The sequence below is a fragment of the Ciconia boyciana genome, chromosome 2 (assembly GCF_034638445.1).
Source record: "Ciconia boyciana chromosome 2, ASM3463844v1, whole genome shotgun sequence".
NCBI lineage: Eukaryota > Metazoa > Chordata > Aves > Ciconiiformes > Ciconiidae > Ciconia > Ciconia boyciana.
In genome coordinates, this window is record NC_132935.1 from 144,866,720 (window position 1) to 144,886,555 (window position 19,836).

Below are 19,836 nucleotides of genomic sequence, written 5' to 3' on the forward strand. Positions count from 1 at the left end.
AAGTGATCCAGCTTTCCTGTTTCTCCAGATGATTTAGTTTTTGAGCGAGGATTACGAAGCCAGGCAACCCACATTTAAAGTTTTAATCACAAGGAGACACAAACACAGGCTAAGTTTCAAAGCCTTTGCTCAGACCCTTCTGCTTCTGTTTCCTTGGACAAGCTCTTCTCTGCTTTGTCCTGGACAGCACAGTTATAGCCTACATCCTCTACAACTTTGTGCCTTCATCTGTGACCCTCCCCTGCCTGCTCTCAGGCAGAGTATCTGTGGCAGCACTCTGAAGGCTCTAGAGCATTTACAAACAGAGTCTTGACAAAGCAAGGAAAAGCACAGATACTATTTTCATAAGCAAGTTTTTTAACCAATGGGGATCAATCTTTGGAAAGGAATAATCTTTGCTAAAAAGAATATAGTAAATCTCCCTTTAAGTACTCCGTAATAGATCTGATAGAACATGGTGTATTTGAAACAGAGAAGCTCATTTTGCCTGGACTTAAACTTGTATGAATTTACTCTGGCATGCTGCTCTCTCAGAACTATTGTGGCTATCTTCAGGTGCTGCTGAGAATGAGCTGATGGACTTCTCTGAAAGGCAGGATGCATTAGCCTGAGCTCAATGCAGTGCTAACATGGGGAAAAATAGGTGTGTGGACAAGAGAACTCCAACAGTCAATGCCTAGAAAATAGTGAAGCATAAGTGACAGGCCGTGTACAACTCAGGAGTGGAAACACACAGAATGTTTACTGTGATTAAAGGGTGACACTGATGCAAACAGTCTCTCGGGGTTGCAACTGAACTGTCATTTCCTGGCTTTACAAAGGCATTTGTATTATCCAGATAGGAACTGCAGTATTGCTGGATCTATCACACAGCTATACTGAAATATTAAGAACGGAGTACAAGCACTGTTTGGGCCTTGAAAAGACTGACCAATTCTGAAGTAACAGCCAGACAAATTAAATAAATCTAGCTTTAAGATTTGGTAAAACATATGAAAAATTCTTAATTATATAGACAAGCTTAATGTAAGACGTGTCCCTACAATTTAATTTGAGTCTTGTCTGTGCCATAACCAAAGACAGAATTCCAAACACAGAAGAGTTTTCCTGAATTTCCTTCCCTCCACATGCCCCTCCACAAAACACCAGAACAAGACAGGGATATAGGAAGAAAGAGCAGAGGGAGATAAAAAACAGAGCGTTATAAAATACAGCATGGCCACTGAATCTAAGAAATACATTTTCAATACATGTGATAAATTAAAAAATAAATAAATTAAGATATTGCACCAGTTGAGACAAAGGGGCTGTACCGTCTTACACCAGGCACATCAGCCTGAAAACCTGAAAAATACCTTAGAAGGAAATCCATGTTGGTAAATGTTATGCAAATCACTATTGTCATTTCAACAAAAATCACAGCAGAAGAAAAACTTTCAAAGCATTTTGAGTTTTTTTAACCTTTGTATACAATGCTTTCCTTTTTCCTTATCACTTTCTTTAAAAAGATTTTTTTGTTGAAGTGATTAGCTCTTATAATATCAATGAGTCACTATGCAGGAGATGAGTCACTATTAGGAAACTGATGGAATCTCTCTTGTAATCATACATCAATATTTAACATATATAAATATCAATTTCAGATGCAGAATCTGAACTTCAAAGTGACAAAGATCAGCAGAGTTTGCCTTAGACACAGGTAGTGTGTAAGCCAAAAGAAAGACTAAGAATCACCCTAAGGGGGAAAATAGCCCGTTTAAGCTGAGATAAAGAGTTTTAATGCAAGGATGTTGTGCGCAAACAGTTCCAGATTTTGCCCAGTCACTTCTTTGACTGAGCTAACCAGTCCCTCAAGGCAGTGGTCTCCAAAGTGGGGTGTGTAAGACAATCCTTTGGGGTATGGGAAGAAAATACTTTTTGTACTGTTAATAAATGAAAAAAAAATTTAAAAATAGTGTTTATTTCATCTTTATCTCAAATTTCTATTTTTGTGTATGTTTTATAATGTACATAATATATTAGTACAGTAGACCATGTATATAATTTATAAATAAATAAATATACCTATATTAGAGGGGGTGTGCTCAGAATTTTTTTACTGATGGGGTGCGCAATCAAATGTCTCTCTGCTCCAAAAGACATTCAACGCTTCTTTGCAGGATCTTAGAGGAGGAAGAAATGGCTGCCTCTGTGAGTTTTGACTACCCCAGGATACAGCTCCTTGATGATTTTGGATCCCTCTCCCATCACATTTTGAATGTTATGGAACTCAAACTGTTTTCTTCAGTTAGATGCACCATGGATCACAGGCTTCTCTTAGCTGTCCTCTTGTGAGCTGTTATTTTTAAGCACTTAAGAGCTGTTAATTTTAAGCACTTTAAGGCCTTAAGAACTACCCCACCCTTACTGTAAAAATATGCTATTTCTATGGAAGAGTGGAGCCAAAAGCACTGTTCTCTACTGTTCAACTGCAACAAGTCCCAGGCAAAAACACATTCCAGTGACGGCAAACACTTCTGAAGAAAGCAAATGAAAGCCAGAATATGCCCCATCATTATTACAATTGACACGTATCACTAGGCAATCCCTTCATCTGAAGATGCTGAAAGTGGTAATATGGCAAGCTGTTCTTAGAATAGAACAGAATAGTTCCAGTTGGAAGGGACTTAAAACGATTATCTAGTCCAACTGCCTGATCACTTCTGGGCTGACCAAAAGTTAAAGCATATTATTAAGGGCATTGTCCAAATGCCTCTTAAACACTGACAGGTATGGGGCATCAACCACCTCTCTAGAAAACCTGTTCCAGTGTTTGACCACACTCTTGGTACAGAAATGTTTCCTAATATCTAGTCTGAACCTTTTTCTTGATCAGCTGTGCATTAGTTTAAACATTTCTGACTGATGACCAGGTGGTCTATTGCAGTTTCACTTTTCTAACTTGATTTGCTATCAGATGCCTGCCAACACAGTGAGACAGCCAATCCCCAGATGGGTGGGCATATTTCTAAGAAATCCAATTAAGTTGAGAGACACAAAAAAATGTTACTATTTTGTGAATAACTAATTTGATAAATTTTCAGCTTCACTATTTTCCAGATATTGGTATTCATGAGATTCATGAAATAGCTTTTAACTAAATTGAAAACTGTGTTGTTCATTGTAGTTTGGATACTCAAGCGTGTGAGACAAAGTTAATAATACTGAAAATTGTAGAATATTGTTTTGCATAGCAGCTGTAAAACAAAAATTACTTCCAAGTTCCTCCAATCTCTTATCTCCATATTTATTTCACGCTTTACAGCAAACTGCCTTATTAAATGTGAATATGGAAAAGTTTCTCTGTAAGTAATCTAATTTATAACCTGAAGGTCTTGTTGATCGCTAGTGTTAATCTGGTTTCCAAGTCAACAACAATAACAACCTATACTGCCAAGAAAGTCAGATCTCTATTCCCCATCCCCACTTTTTTTTTTTTTTTTTTTTTTGGGGGGGGGGGGGGGCAGACCTAGACATAGACTCAGATTCTGCCCAAATCCATTGAGAATATATATAAGACATTTTGACTTGCATGCCTGTGAAATACCATTTTAGAAACACCAACAAATACTCACTCTACAGAAATTTGAAGCGGTAGAACTTGCTACCTTAACAACAACAGCCAGTGGAATAGAAAAGTATCATTAAAAAGAAAATATAGAATGTTTATTTATAATAGTGTCCATTACACAGCAAATGATCCTAAATCATATCTCAAAGTGTTTTACAAACAGTAACATAATATGCCTTGGGCAGAATTACAATCCCAAACTTGCTCTTAGCTGCTGGTAAAGAATTCAAAAAGATTACAGCATACATTCACTACTTCAAAATGCTACTAATGGTAGGGGAGCAAAACACTAAGATTTGGAATTACATGAACACCATTCTAAAACGGTTGGACCATAAAAAGTAATTGGCCAAAACTCATGCCTCATTACAGACACATTAGTGATACAACATATTCTGCTGCCAGGTCACCCTTGGTCAGAATAATAATAATAATTTTTAAAAAAGAAGGAAAAAACAAGTATGAAAGAATGATTACAAGATGTTGATTATGACTGGTGTTCACCATTCTTCCCTCCCCTCTCCCCAATAAGGAACTATGAGTTCCTAGCACACTTTAAGAAGGGTTCATCTGAGAGGCACGCTACGCTCACAGCAATAACAATGCAAAATTACATTTCTCTCTCCAAATATGTAGTGTAGTCCAGGCTCCTGACTGCAGTGTCTCAAACAGCTATACAAGAACACACTGTCAAGATACAACAGAAACTGCTCCACAATTTGAGCCTTTACATAAGAAAGCCAGCAAACAAAATAAAACCCCAAAGACTGAGATCTTTAGAACAGTCTAATTGCATATAGCTCAGGTAAAAATTAACAGCAGATCTGAATGTTCAAAATTTCCAAGTATCAGAGTGGGTTTAAATGAGCTCACACCTCCTCCCCAAATAATCAGGGAGGCCAAAGAAGTACAACATGAATCATTAGCTATACCAGTAAGTTCAGAAAAGAACTCAAGAACAGGTATCTCTCAAAAGCTTACAGGCAATGAGAAAAAGAGGAAAAAAAAAAGAAAAAAAGACTTGGGAAAACATCTTTTTTCTTCCTCAACTCTGAAATTGGCATAAATAAAATGCAAATGCTGTATTCCTGAGGATTTTAATAAAATCCATTTCAAGCACTGGCAATAAAATGATATACCTACCACAAGACAGAGAGGGGAAGCCAGCGGGGGAAGCTTTGTTTACAAGTTAGAAGTACTTTTTACTGCATAGAAAAGACCCTTCCAGGTACTGTCTCTGTGAGACATTAGGCAGAGGGAACCAAAGTACCCCAAAGCCATCTTTATATTCTCTTCATCCTGGGTTGTTTCAAAGGCAACAGATGACTTCCATTTTACTTCAGGGTTCAGACACATATAGATTACTCCAGATATAAGGTAAAATAATTTATCTTGCATTTGTTATGAACAGAACGGAACATACAATTACTTCAGATGCATACTATAGCAGTTTTGTGGTGATTTATCACCACACAGCAAGTCTTCCATCTATCCGGGTCTTTAAACATTACCAGGGAGCATCTCTGCAAAAGGACAGTACCTCTCTACCCAACAGACATGGCTGGGAGGAGAAACTACCTAAGGATCATAAGATACTCGAATATTTATCATATTAGGAGTCACATATGCTATTAAAAAATCAAGCCTTTTCCTGTTGTTTTAGCATTTTGCCTTGCATTGAAGAAAAGGTAAGTAGCAAACTATTTCATCAGTTTGAATATTTTTAGGACTACCAGATGAAATTCTACTGTGTCTGAGCCCCACACAAATAAAATAGAATCTATGCAAAGAAAATAAATATTTCTTTATCCTCTCTTGCCTAACATTTTAAAGACACTGTTCAAAAGGAAGCTGCTTCCAATTTTTAAGGGTAGCCTTAAAGCTGAAAGTAATAAAATATAAAGAACATTTATAAAAATGTGTTAAAAATTTAAGCAAGTTTACCGTAAGCTATTTCAGATCTAAAAAAAAAATTTCTCAGAATTATTCTGTCTTGCACTACTGCAGTTTTCAGGGTAGCCATTTCTGAATATAAGACTTGTCAGGAAAAAAAAAAGCTAAAATACATCAATTTCTTTAAGAAGTTTGACTCATTTCCACAGGACCAGAAGTTCTTTATATTGTATAGTTAAATAAGTTAAATAAATTAATACTGGTCTAACAATGTTTCTCCATTATACTAACTTACAACTGGTCTTGCAGTTCCACAATGATGTATTCCAGCTGTTCCTTCTCCATTTTATGGGCTAGATCCATATCTTCAATTCTTTGTAACAGCAGTTTATTCTGTGAGACAGATTCAGATAGCTGGTTTTCTCTGAGTCGTACCAATTCTTCAAGGTAACCCTAGAAATGTAAGTGTTAGAAAGCCTTAAAGAACACACTATCAAAAAAACCCTTTTCATTAGGTATATTGACATTTTTCTGGTTTAAGATGTATACAGTTCTACTTCGGTTTTGTTGTAGGTTTTTTTTTTTATTTTTAAACAGACTAGTAAATTGACTTAAGATTAGTATGATGTTTCCTAATAGGTACCAAGAAAATAATGTACTTACTTATATTCCCGAGGAGGAATAGAATAATGGATGAAACAATGAGACAGGAATGCCACCAGCATGAAACATTAATTCATTTTTCAAAAACAACATAGAACAGTCACTAGTACAAGAAAAAGATCAGAACTGCACAACTTAACAGATGCAGGATATTAGGTAATTGCATAAGAAGGACAAGAGTAGAATGTATCTATATGGATCTGTATAGTTAATGAAAGGGATCCAGAATTATTATTAAAAAAATATCCAACATCATTTTAAAGTTTATTTGAAAACTGCAATACCACATCACGTTAAAATGATAAAGAAGACAGTTACTGAAATAAATATTCATCTACAGTAAAGCATAAGGTAGGACAACTGGTGAAAGTCACTTCTTTTAGTAACATTGGACATTTACAGCTGGAATGTGCATGTGCATTTATGTCATTGCTTTTCCAGCTGATACTATAAAAGATATGGGGCTGTCCTAATCACACTCCAACTACTTAGTCATCTACAAAAATCCACAATGTGAGTATTTAACAGCAGCTGTGATGGCAGGCTGGTCACAAAGTATGTTCACAAATCACACATCTGGTTACAATACTAAGGAGCTATTTCTTTTTCTTCTTCAAGCAGAGTCCCAGCATGTCAGATGCTTAAGTAACTTCTTATCAATTCTTAGTTAAAGCTGGATACAATAAGTCTACACTGCATAAAATTTTTTAAAAAGTAGTTTTCATAGACACAGAACAGGCATAGTCCTGTTGAGTAAGAAAACAGGTTTCACGTAGCTGGTCAGTAAAATGCTACTAATATAATTCATCACCACAAAGATGATTAAGGGTTTGGAGCATCTCTCATATGAGAGGAGGCAGAAAGAGCTGGGATTGCTCAGTTCAGGGTTGGGAGGGGAGGGAAGAGGGGGAGGAAGAGAATCATATAAATGTGTATCAACATTTAATGGAAGGGTGTAAAGAGGATGGAGTCAGACTCTTCCCAGTGGTATCCAGCAAAAAGAGGCAACGGGCACAAATTGAAATACAGGAAACTATTTAAATGTAGGAAAAAACTTTTTTTTAAATTTTTATTTTTAAATGAACACTGGAACGGGTTTTCCAGACAGGCTGGAGAGTCTGCATCCTTGAGATATTCACAGCCCAGCTGAACAAGGCCCTGAGCAACCTGCTCTAGTCTACCTTTTTCTGAGCATGGGAGTGGGACTAGACAATCTCCAGAGGTGCCACCCAGCCACAGCTATTCTGTCATTCTATGATTATATACAGTTCTATCCACTAGATACATTTATATTTGATAGGAATTTATTTTAGTCTGACTACAAGTTCAAAGGAATCTTGAGAGCTTTTCAGTATGCCTAGTTCTGCCCCATCAAATGTTACTGTTACCTTGACCATTAAGGTACTCCTTGGAGCTCTAAGTAGTGCTAAGTAGTAACACTAAATGATGCATTAGGACATACACAAATCTCTTGCCTCCCAGAAACGTCAAACAAACATTTTACAAAAATATTTCAGATATGAAGCATCAGTATCAGAAACAGAGTACTATGAACAGTAAATACCTCTAGCTATAATGACATGGAGATGCATCATCCCACCAGTGAAAGCATATAAAACTCCAGTATAAACAGTACACAAAGAATTTAGGAGTTTACTACACAAAAGTGAACAGTTTACACCATTCCAAAATAGCAAAGGGACAACTTCCATATAAGTAACAAGTGTGTAAACTGTGACTCATTAATTTGGACAAGAGACAACTTGGAAAAGACAAACTCATCATATTTCCAGAGTGGCCTGGAGAGGGCAGGAAGGAAGTGACTGTTTATCATTTTTTAAAATACAAGAGCTAGGCACCATGAAACTAATCTAGTAGGAGCCAGATTCAAAAGACAGAAAAGGAGGTGGCTTTTCACACAACAGATGGTAGATACACAGAATGCTTTGCCAAAAAAATCATTTGGATGCTAAAAATTTACATGGGGTCAAGGGGATATTTGACAAGTATTTGGAAGAGAGATCCAGCACGGGTTACTAAACAGACAAACCTTATCAGCTTCACAAAGCCCTTGAGCTGATATGCGTTGGCCAAGGAAGTATTAGAGGAAAAACAGCGCATATACATCTGCTTTGTTTTTATTCTTCCCTCCACATCTACTTCGGGCAAGTATCCAAGATAGGATAGTAGGATAACCAACGATTCTTGGTCAAAACCAGCATAGCATTGTTGATCCAATAAAGCAACACCAGGACTTACCTTGCTAAAATAATACCTGACCCTATCCTACCATTCAAACAACTCAGAAGATACAAATACCTTTATCTTAGCTGAAATCCAATCGCTTGTCATATTGTGACCCTGGTAGACTTCATTCACCTGTGCTATTAATGACTGCACATACTTACTTAGGAGCCACAAAAGGAATTTATCATTGTTTGTGCAAAGTGAATGACAATAGAGCAAAAGAAGGATCTGTCAGACTTACTATATCAGTTACTAAAAATACATTATTTTCAACTTGGTCTTCTTGGAAAACTGGATGTTTGTGACAACACACAAATGTCAGAAAGCCCCTTTGTCTGCAAGAAAACACTCTGTCTCTGATTAACTGGTACCTACTACACTGTGTGCAACTTGATTGTTGCTGCAACTTACTGCTATGAAAAAGGTCCTGAAAAGGGAAGAAGAGTAACACTCAGGAAAGGAGTTCTATTCCATAGTCCGTCTAACCTCTTAATGGTCATTTGTTCAAGTTATAATAGAACAGAGGTAGTATAGTTGAAGTTAATTAAAAAAAAGTTTGGCAGGCACACCCCAAATGAAAATGAGACAATGGAAAATTTTCTGTCTGTGGGAATAAAAAAGTTATTTTGCTGCTGCAATTGTCAAATAGGCATTCTAAAGGAGAACAATTAGGAAAGCGTCATCGGCTGTCAGAGTAGCTATCATTTTGAAAATTGTACTAAATGCACCAAAGTTTTAAAAGAATTATCATAAAACTGACTTGAATTCACCCCTACATTAGTTGACTATAGAAATTGCCAGTTCATCAAGAGAACACTACAAGGAATAATGTAACTCACTAAAATAGCAATGCTCAAAAATTTGAAATACTCAGTATCAGATCAGTGAATAACTTCCCATGGAATAGATATGTTTCTGGATCTTAGACTTGTGAATAAACCAAAACCTCCATTTGCTGCTACAGCCACTGAAGATCTTTGTGCTTTTGTAGACATAAAGCTACCTAGTGATTCTGGCTACTGGATTTGGACACAATCTGGATCTGATTTCAATATTGTTTCTATAGATGCCTGTCACAACTTTGATGGGGTATCCTTGGAAATGAACCATGTGGATGTACAAAGAAAAATAAACATCCACCTATTTTGTTCTCTTCAATGCTTCTCCAGAGCTGATGACACTTTCCTCATTAAACTCCAAAATATTTTACAATCTTCAGGGTGGGGGCAGGGGTAAGAGCAGAGTTCAAACCGATCCTATGTTTTTGTCTGGACACAAGGATGAAATGCTGTCTTGAATATGTTCCTGGGCTTCAGGGACTGTTGGGGTGGTGAGGGAAAGGTTTTCATTTTGTTTATGTATTTGAAGAGACTCCTTCTGATTGGCACATTTTGGTTTACAAAAGCAGGGAAAACGTCCTCTGTACCAGAGCCCCAAGGAAGACAAGTTCTTTCCATATGGAAAGTGATACCACACTGGCTGAGAAGATTGTACCAGCAACCTGGATGCCAACATTTAAGGTCATATTTCAAAAATGAGAAGTCTAAGGGACCAAAAATAGGAAAGAAATAACTGTATGCATATTTTTTAAAAAATACCTCTCACATCTATCATCCCACAGTAAGTCTGACTTTTTCACTGTTACTTAGAATAACTTTAACTAGGTTGTCTCACATGCATTAAAGTAAACCAACTTTGATTCTACCCTTTCTGTATCAAGACTGGCATTTAGCAATCCATAGCTACATTTACCCTAACAAACTGAACGTAGCCAGGACTCCTTCTCAGGTATATTTTCTCAGTCTGGCTATTTCTATACTAAAACTCAAATTCCAAAGGAGCATGTCTGAAGTCATACTGGTTATTTGGAATGATCACTGACAAACACTAATTCACAAACCGTGACCTGAAAATAATCTGGGAGAGTGCTAGTTGTCCCAGGCCAAAACCATGCCAACAGTCATTCTTAGAATTTAAATATGTATGTGACTGAGTTGGTACCAGGACCTGGGCCGCAGTTAATGTACTGAGTCCCAACTGGCAGAAGATCCATTCTAGATCTCATCTGAGCCTCTCTTTTTTAAAAAAAATCTTTTTTCTTCTCAGTACAGTAGAAACTAGAAAGGCAGAGAGATAATCTTGTGATTCTAATGCCCTAAACTAAGGGAAATAATTACACCTCCAAGCACCTTTATGTAGTTCCAGCTTTTCATATAGTTTACTGTGTTCAGAGTTTCACCAAAATCAAATTCTGACATTAGGAAAAAAGAATACTAAAAATACTAATAAAGTTCTTTAAAAACATTAACCATTTGTCTTCCATTTTTCTTCCATTTTATTTTTCCTGACTCCTCCTTTATTTTTCTGTGCACTATTTCTTCACTGTCTATGAAGTCTTCCCCCTTCTCTCTGCCACTCTAATACACGTTGTTGTCTCTGTAGTTGTGATATGCTGTTATGAAAAACTAACAAGCACTTTGCTTTAAAAAATACTAAAATACTAAAAAGTTTGGACATATACTTCACCTTTAATTTACAGTATTTTGGGTGGTAGAGGGAGAACCTACCTTTGGTTTCTATGATAACATACAATATACCACTTAAATTATTAAAGTCAAATACAAACACACTTTTCCCCCACTTTCCCATTCTAGCTTGAAGCAGGTCTTAAAACTATCCATTTTCTAAAAATCCATCTCAGTATCACTGAGAAGATAGTTCTGCTTTTCATTGCTAGATGGATTACTTTGCTGATCATTTTTGTTTACTGTAAGATTAGATGTTAAAGTTTAACATCACTATCATTATAAAAGCCTTCAACTGGCAGTCTACCTACATCAATAAAATTCTATGGCCTCTAAGGAAGTAGAAAAATCAGCAGACAGTCGTGTTCACTTCAAGCTCGCAACCTAACAGCTTCAGAGATACACTGCCTGTAACTCTGAGATTGGAAAAAGGAGTCAAAGCTTCTACATTAGATCGTGAAATCTGATCTCAGAATTATTATTATTATTATACTCTTCCCCCTCTCCCCAAACCTCTTTTCCCTCAAATTATTGAGCAAAGATACTTAGATACTCTGAGCATCATAAAATTTAAGACCATTTACATGAAGCTAAATAATATTTAATATATTTTTCTGCCTTTACTTAAATGGATATGTCACCAGTTGGCTGGTGATGAGCCTTGGCTTCATCACCCACACACAAAACTAATCTTTTACCTTCTGTTCCAATGCAAGACGATACTTCTGTTCTACCCTTTTGCATTTGTTGTACCAACTGTTTTCATCCGTGATGAAAGGAGGACCAATGTTCTCTGGAGTGCTGCCTTCACTGCCACTACTGCCCAGAGTTCTTAGCTCTTCTTCATCACTGCTGATGCTGTCAGAACTGAAGGATCATATTCATTAGCCAAGTGAAAAACTGTGTTTGTTAAGACGCAAATTCCCCTTGAAATTAAGGCACCACAGTTCTTAAAGATATCTAAAGCTCTGGAAACCAAAAAGAATCGAAATGTTGGTACAGGATAGATCACCAAATACAACTTATATTTCAAGCTTTTATTTGTATAGCCACCTAAAGAATGGGCAAAGATTTGCTTGTGATCTTAGTCAAGTTGTATTAGGCAAGTCAGACAACTGTATGTGGGATGTTCTCCTGGAACACAAAGAGCCAATGCATTAGAATATGCTATCTAAGGAAGTGGTGACTTAATCTTTCCTTCACAAATTCAGGGCAAAGAGTAGTATCTGAAAATAAATTGTATTTGTCTCTAAAAATGCAGAAAAATTAAAAAGTGATTGTTGTTATGTTAAATCATGATACATTTAAATGAGAATGTATAGTTATGGTTATAGCAAAGACCATGTGCCTGTTATTTCACACAACATCATAGTATGCAGACTCATTGTTAAAATATCTCCATATCATCCAGAATCAATGTATGCCAGAGAATTCAGACATCTGTCTCAAAGACAAGAATTTTAATTTATCCCAATACCCATTTAAAATCTTCCCTTACAACTATGCTTTCTACTACATTAACAGCATTTACTAGTTTTTTAAGTAGTGATTCCTGTGACCCCATGATCATGCCATGATGCAAATTCTGCTTTAACTGAACCATGCAATTTGCCATTCACATGTAAGCTAATAAGAACTTCAAGAGAATAACTAGAGTGTTTCATGTTCAGTTGTACATCTTCAAGACTGCTCCTAACTCCCAACTCCTTTCTTCATTTTGGCAAACCTAACAATATAACACATCCCATTAATTTCCATGCTTTTTGAAGATGCCAAATTGCGATCTGATCTGTTAGACAGTGATCATTCTTTTTATTATTAACCATATGGCTGATCAGAGAAGCAAACTGTAGCTGGAAGGTCATATTATATATGCAACTGGTAATGATTTTCTATCACATGCTAACTTCTCATACTGCATACTGCTTATCTGTCATATCTTATCATTTACCAGGGCATATATAATTTTTATTTACAAATAACTGCTTTTAAGTTTATGGCTACACAGAAAAGGCCCAAGAGAAAGGACAACTTGGTCTGATGATCTTCAAAGGAAATAAAAAATTTGTTTCCTGCTGAACTGTGATTCTAATCCAAGTAAACAAAGTTAGCATGACTCACTCTGATGAGTCACGTAATAATTCCACCAGTCTGAAAGAGCAAGGTAGCTGAGTGTACAGGTTTGTATTTAGATATGCATATTATTTTGAATGTGAAACAAAAAGTAAGAGGCTGAGTATGAAGTAAAATTTTGCCAATGAAATAAAATAAAAACAAGCAGTGTAAAGATAAAAAGTACCTTTGGGTGAACTTCAAGTACGGTGTATAATCTATGACAGCTGGAAAGCTGCCATCCAATCCCTCACCCTTCAGACAAAAACTGATACAACAGAGAAACAATTATATGATTATAACAAGAAAATTAAGTGACAGTGACAGTTGAATCTTACCAATGTGAAATTTGATTTTCCTTAATTTTTTGGTAATAAGAAAGGCCTAGAATATTTAACACTGAAATCCTACTCAGCTGAGCTAGACTGTTTAATATTAAATGAGAGTCACTGAGCATATTATAGGATAATGAAAACCCCAACAAACAGAAATTCCACATAATCAGGGAATAGATCAGAGCAAGTGGTATAAACCCTAATTCCTAAATATTCGCTTTTATCCTGAAAATACAGATGGATTGCAAAGGAATAACAGGAAAAGGAAAGTTAGCTGAAGCAAGAGAAACAGAAGAGCTATGGATGAGCTTGGAATCGTCAGTATTTAAGCTCATTTAAAGTGTTTGCAGAGTGCTTATGTAACCATCCTACTAACTGTAAGTCAAAAATCAGTTCTCAAAATATTTTGGAGTCTTTCTCCTTTCAGATACTTTCTGGTGTTGGGCTGCAGGAAGATGAGGAACACTAATGAAACTAACTTTCAGAAAATGTTCTTAAATGGCTGTAGCTTTATAAAGCTCTCATCTACACTGTATCCTTTTTGTACTGGATAGAAAAGATTGTATTTGAACCATATTTAATTATCACAGAAGTGACAAAATTAATTTTGCTTCTACAAGGCTCATGTTCCTCACTCCTCCTATCTCTGTCATCAAAACCAGATTCTAGTAAGACACAGGTTTTGCTAACTCAATTGCAAAGTGCCATTTTTGACAACGCAGTCACTTAAGTACTTCCCAAATATCACATCTGAAGGGTTTTTTTCCCTAAGAAAAGAAAAGCAAAGAAAACAACAAAAAACACCCCTGCAAAACCACAATTATTTTAAGTAGATACATAATTCCACATTGCTGTGAGGGAGGAAAAAATTTTTTTCCTCTGTTTCTCACCTGGCTTCCCCCATTTCCACCCCAAAGTCTTATTTACAGTTCCGCATAGATAAGCCACTCAACATTTATAAGAGACTGTTTGAACTGAAAAAAAAAATCTCAAATATAACATATAAAGAATGGCTCCAGCTTCTCAGCCATTCAAACCACAGTACCATGAATTATATGTGGCACAATAAAAATGCTCCTGTAGCACTACGTTCCTATTTTGCCCAGAAAATTTCTAGGCTCTTAAAAGCTGCATTGACAAAAACTTAAATGTCTCCAACAAGAACCAATCGTTACTCTGAATACTATTAACAGATACCTATAAATATGCTTGTATTAGAAATCAGAGGACAAAGGAAGAACAAGCGCACTCATACAACTAAGTTCTCATACCGGTAGCATGTATCACTGAGGCTTATGCGAGACAAACAGTCATTTAATGATTATTTATGGAAGGATTTACATACTGCAGACCTACTCTTGCTATGCTTCTTATTCATGTACAGCTATAGTCCTTCCAAGTATAGTGCTAATACAGAAGCAGTTTAATTTCACATAGTGTAAAGCTTAAACTAATAAAATCTGGTAAGATTTGAATTTGCTGTACACAAGGCTAGCTCTCTTACCATGCTGCAGCACTTCCGTTCCCCCAGAACACATGTTGAGGATGCAGTTAAGCCAATCTAACGACTAAATGCTGGCAAAAGAAGCTATCCTGTGTTTTCAATCTCTTCCTCCCCATTTTTTGTTTCTTTTTTTAAACCCCAAGCAGACATTCCCTTTCCCCTCCTTACAGTGGTATTGGCACTTATCTGACTCTATGATGAGCTAGTTCAGCCATCAAGACCTGAACTTTTAGGTTTTTTTCCCCTTTAGCATCCAGTTGCAGTTCCACAGGCAGCTGAACTAAATGCTCACTGCCACCAGAAAGAGACGATATTACTCAATCCTTTTTATTCCTTCTCTTCTCTGAACCTTAGGGTCCCATCATCTCTCCGGCTAATAGGATGCTTCTGTGAACCAAACTAGCTAACAACAAAAGAACTATCCTGTCTTCTTACTGGGTATGGTTTTTTTACTCTTTAACAAGTTAAGCTGGCTCACAGAAGGGTCCAACAACCCTCAAAACTGGTATAAGGGATACATAAGCCGGAGTAAACCTCCAAAGGCCTTTTGGCAACAGTCAATCACTCAGTGACTCCAATGAGACTATGTGCTGTTTTCTGCCAGTTTATCTCCTAAATTGGTTTTTGACAAGCATTAATTCTGCTGCAGGGTTAATATTAACAGTGTACTGCCAGGACACTAGAGAAAAGCATTATCATGCTCTTTTTTCCTATGCTGTATTACGAAACCCTTCCCTAGTGGCTCTGTATGAGCCTAAGTGGGCCCAACCAGGCATATTTACAGGGCCTTCTACCCGCCAGGTTTGATCTTTTCATAGGCACTCTAGTCTTTATACATTGCTGATGCTTTTATATATATATTTATATATACATATATATATACACACACCAAGATGGTTTTTATATTATCTAGGGTGTGCTTGTACCTTCATTACCCCAAAACACAGAATTAATCATATAACAAAGCACACAAAAATCTAGCTAGAGATTGCGAAGGTAAATTCATGTAATCTGATGATACTTTGCAGTTTGGCTGCAGTTGATTATAACACAAATTAATATTAAACAGTCACTTGTAGGTTAAGCTTTTAAAATCTAGAAGTGCTAAAGATACCTACACATTCTACATATCCAGTTACAATGCTGTCATTGAGTACCAGGGCATAACCACGTACTTAATCACACAGTTTTCCTTACAGTTTAAAAATAACTTTAAAAGATTCAATTGTCTGTAAGCCTCACTTAATAGCTTTGATATACCTTCTGCAATTATACTTCTGATTGCTTTCAGGCTTTTGATACCTGAAAGAAAGACTGTGTAATCATGCAGCTATACAAACTATGGCATAACTTTGTTCTTATCCAGAAGAGCCGTTCAAGATCTCTCTCTGTCTCCCTCCCCTTCCTTCCCCCAACCTAAGTTTTGTCTCTCAAACTATCAAGGGAATCTAACAACGTTTTCCATAATGCATCGATTTATAAGTACTTCCCCTGACCAGTTTGTTATGAAGTATGCAAATATAATACCTGAAATCAATTGCATTGAGTCCCAACAGCATACCAGCAAGCATATTTGCTTCTTCACCAAGAACAATTGCTCCATCCTCATAAAATCTCCTTCAATAAAAAAGAAATTAGTTTAGTTAATACAATTTTCTCTGAAATAATAATAATGTTTTTCATCGTTACCAGAAAACTGAAGAAATCCAGTTTAAATAAAAACAACTCATGTGAAGCCCTGGGGCATTCATGTTTCATTTCAAATAAAGCAAACCAATAGACTGCACAGCACAAAACACCACAATCTTAGAGCACATAAAAATTTAGACAGAAGCAAAAATAATTTACAATATTAGCCCTAAGAAATAGTAGAACTCGATGGACAAAATGCAAAGAAAATACTGAAGATATCTTACACTTTACTGCTGAAAGGAAGAATTTGTGTCACGTACATTAAAAAAAAAAAAAAATTCCATCGTATGAAAAAAAAAGTTCTCTCACAATTGCACTTCCAGGCTCCTTTGAAGTTCAACATTCACTCTTCATTCTTAGTTGTTGATTATTTTTTTAAAAAATATTTTCACAAATCAGCTATTTTCCAGGTAGCATACTTTTTCTTAAAATACTGCATGCTGGGAAGATGCATGCTGCATCCAGTTATGCTGAGATTTAAAATTTTCATTATTTGAAGGAGTGTTTTCTTAACACCATTTTTTATTGTAAAACACCTATTGGCCAAAGGTTTTAAAACTCCACGGCTTGATCTCAAAATACACTTCACATACCCTGGTATATGCAGACTTGTGAAGGCTGCTTGAGAACAGTGACCAATAAAGCAACAATTTTAAAATCTGTATTCTGTCATCGCTTCCCCATTCTCTCCCATTTATTCCAATTTTCTCCTCAGCTACCACAGAAGCTACTTCCAGACAGAAATGTTCGATGTACAGGGCAGGCGAATAGGACCTGCCATTGGCATGTAGGGCCTTGTAAAAAAGGCATTCAGTCTGTTTAGCAAAGTAGCACTCTAATTTCTGTGTTAAAGGAGTCTTGGCAGCAGCAGAGGCAGAAAGGTCACCAGAATTCACCTGAGCGCTACATGTAGAAAGAGGGAAACCAAGAGCTGTTCAGTACCAAAGGCAAGGCTGAAAGGTCACTTATCAGAAACTGAGATGAACAGTCCACCTATACATTCTAGCAATGTATGATTGCAAGAAGGTGCCAGGCTATTGAATGCAACCTATCTTTCAGACAAATACCAGCAACAATGCCCTATCAAAAGCTCCATCTGTTTTAAGAACTACATGAAAGCATTGGGATGGCTCAGTGAGAGCTTGAGTTGGCTGCATGGCAAACATCCAGAAGAGACACATTTTGGAGCACAGCTCCAAAGACTGAACTGTGTTATAATGCACACTGTGAGAAGTCCCACTTTTGCAGTTTCATAACAGACATCCATTTGCTGTACGGAAACAAGTTTTCCAAGACCATGGATGTTCTCAGTGGAAGCAAGAAATCTGGAAAACTTCCTCTAGGAAGATAGAGATTATAGTCCTGGCACTGAGGCTATGATGTACAAACTCAGCTCTCTACCCTCTGACTTCAGGAAGGGCACCAGGAGGCTAAACTGGCCACTGGTGGCAATAGAATACTGAGCTAGATAGACTTTACAGTCTGATTCAGTACAGTTACTCTTATTTGTGAACTAACAGCAATGCTCCCAGTACAAGCTGATTACAAACCATTTCACTGGCATTTGTAAAACCACTGCCAGGTACCCATCTGTACTGTGTTCAGTTTATCTTGTAAAATGGTGCCTAGGAAGTAATCACACAAAAAAGACAGGGCATACTTGTAACAGTGAGATGCAGATGTTAGTCTGACAGTGGCAATGTTTCTTAAACCAGCTACAGTAATCCAGCCAAAACAACAGCCCCCTCAGAAAACTCATAAATCTCCTTTCAGTGTTACTCAGTTGACATCTCACAACAGAACAGTCTAAATTAAGAGTCTGTGCTGACCAATTTGTTAGAAAATTAACTGTGTGCCCATGCTTAATCCAACCCCCTTCCAAGTGTAATATGCAGATCCAGCACTAATAACGTGCTGCTTCATAAAAGGACTAGCCCTAAGATCAGGCACCTAAACACAACAGCGAGGTTTAAAAAGAGCTAACCATGTGATAGATGAATCTCGTATTCTACATACACACATGTGTAACATATATTTATAGTTTATATAAATACTTACTAAATATACATATAGCACAATACATAATTTAAAATGTTAAATAAATGGTGCAAAGCATCACAAAAAAAAAAATCAGGCCACTTATTAGGTATCTGAAATCCTGCATGGGAAAAGAGAGTATGTCTGTTATTGCTAGTGGATTTGAAATCCACACTACCAAGATCTGAAACTGTAAATTTTACTTCCATTAGATGTATTTAAAATATTACTTCAAAACAAACTTTGCACTTACTATGTTTGGAATGCAAGAGAGGTTGTTTCCAAAAGCTATACCACTGAAAGAACATTCAAATATATGAAACATTAACATGTTCAAATAAATGAATTTGAAACTGCTAATAAAATAATACCACTGTTATCCACTTGCAAACAAACCACAATACCAAACAGCAACAAAGAATGTACTACTTAACTATATAGTTTGTGACCCTCCTCTTCCTTCTCATCTCCCCCTCAAAACCCCAAGTGACTTTTCAGTTTGAGGCAACATGAGTAAATCTTTTCCAGAAATCTTTATGAGCTTATCTACTGTAAATGCAAGCAAATCTGGGTAAAATAAAGATGACAGGTCTGGAAACTTCAATAAAATGGGATGTTTACCTAGTTGTGTTTCAGTCACCTTAATATTGGCAAAATATATGGAGATCTGTGGACAAATAGTATTACAAACAGAAATAATATTCTAAATTAACAGAAGTCCTTACAAAGAAAATTCTTATTGTTTAAATAGTCCATTCAGTATGTCTAAAACTTTTAGAGTTCAACATAAGGTAGCACAACATGTTATAGATTCACTCATATTTAGAAGACTTCATCATAAATCTACAAGACACACTTGTTACTGGATAAAGCATCCTATAATAATCACATTATCTAGAACCAGTCCAAAACTGCCAGAGTATTTTCTATCACAAAGCATATTCTTGTCCATAACAGCTTTTACCATTAGAAGGTACAACAAAAATCTGTTACACATTTTTCATATTACATCAAGAATCCTAGCTATGCCTGATCACTAATTCTGTTCTTCCATATTTCTCAAAAGTTTCCTGGAATACTCTTACTTTCTTCTTCAAGAAAAGTTCCTATTAAAATTATTTTTTACTGAGTCTCTAGGGCATTCTGTCAACCATACCTAATTTTGAAAGAAACATCACATCTTTTATCCTTATCAAGCTACAATTTCAGAAGTAGTTC

At 36.4% G+C, this 19,836-nt stretch overlaps 1 protein-coding gene across 3 annotated transcripts in view; it reads right to left on the bottom strand.

Moving 5' to 3' along the window:
- The window catches only part of RUNDC3B (RUN domain containing 3B), a 54,995-nt gene that overhangs the window by 15,426 nt on the left and 19,733 nt on the right, over positions 1 to 19,836 (bottom strand). For 2 of the 3 annotated variants that reach the window (XM_072851502.1, XM_072851504.1), the window contains exons 5-8: positions 16,417 to 16,506; positions 13,238 to 13,318; positions 11,637 to 11,805; positions 5,799 to 5,956 (exon numbers count right to left, since the gene is read on the bottom strand). In XM_072851502.1, the coding sequence (XP_072707603.1) occupies positions 5,799 to 5,956; positions 11,637 to 11,805; positions 13,238 to 13,318; positions 16,417 to 16,506 (498 nt within the window). The remainder of the gene's footprint in view (positions 1 to 5,798; positions 5,957 to 11,636; positions 11,806 to 13,237; positions 13,319 to 16,416; positions 16,507 to 19,836) is intronic. The other variant, XM_072851503.1, reaches the window with a different exon arrangement.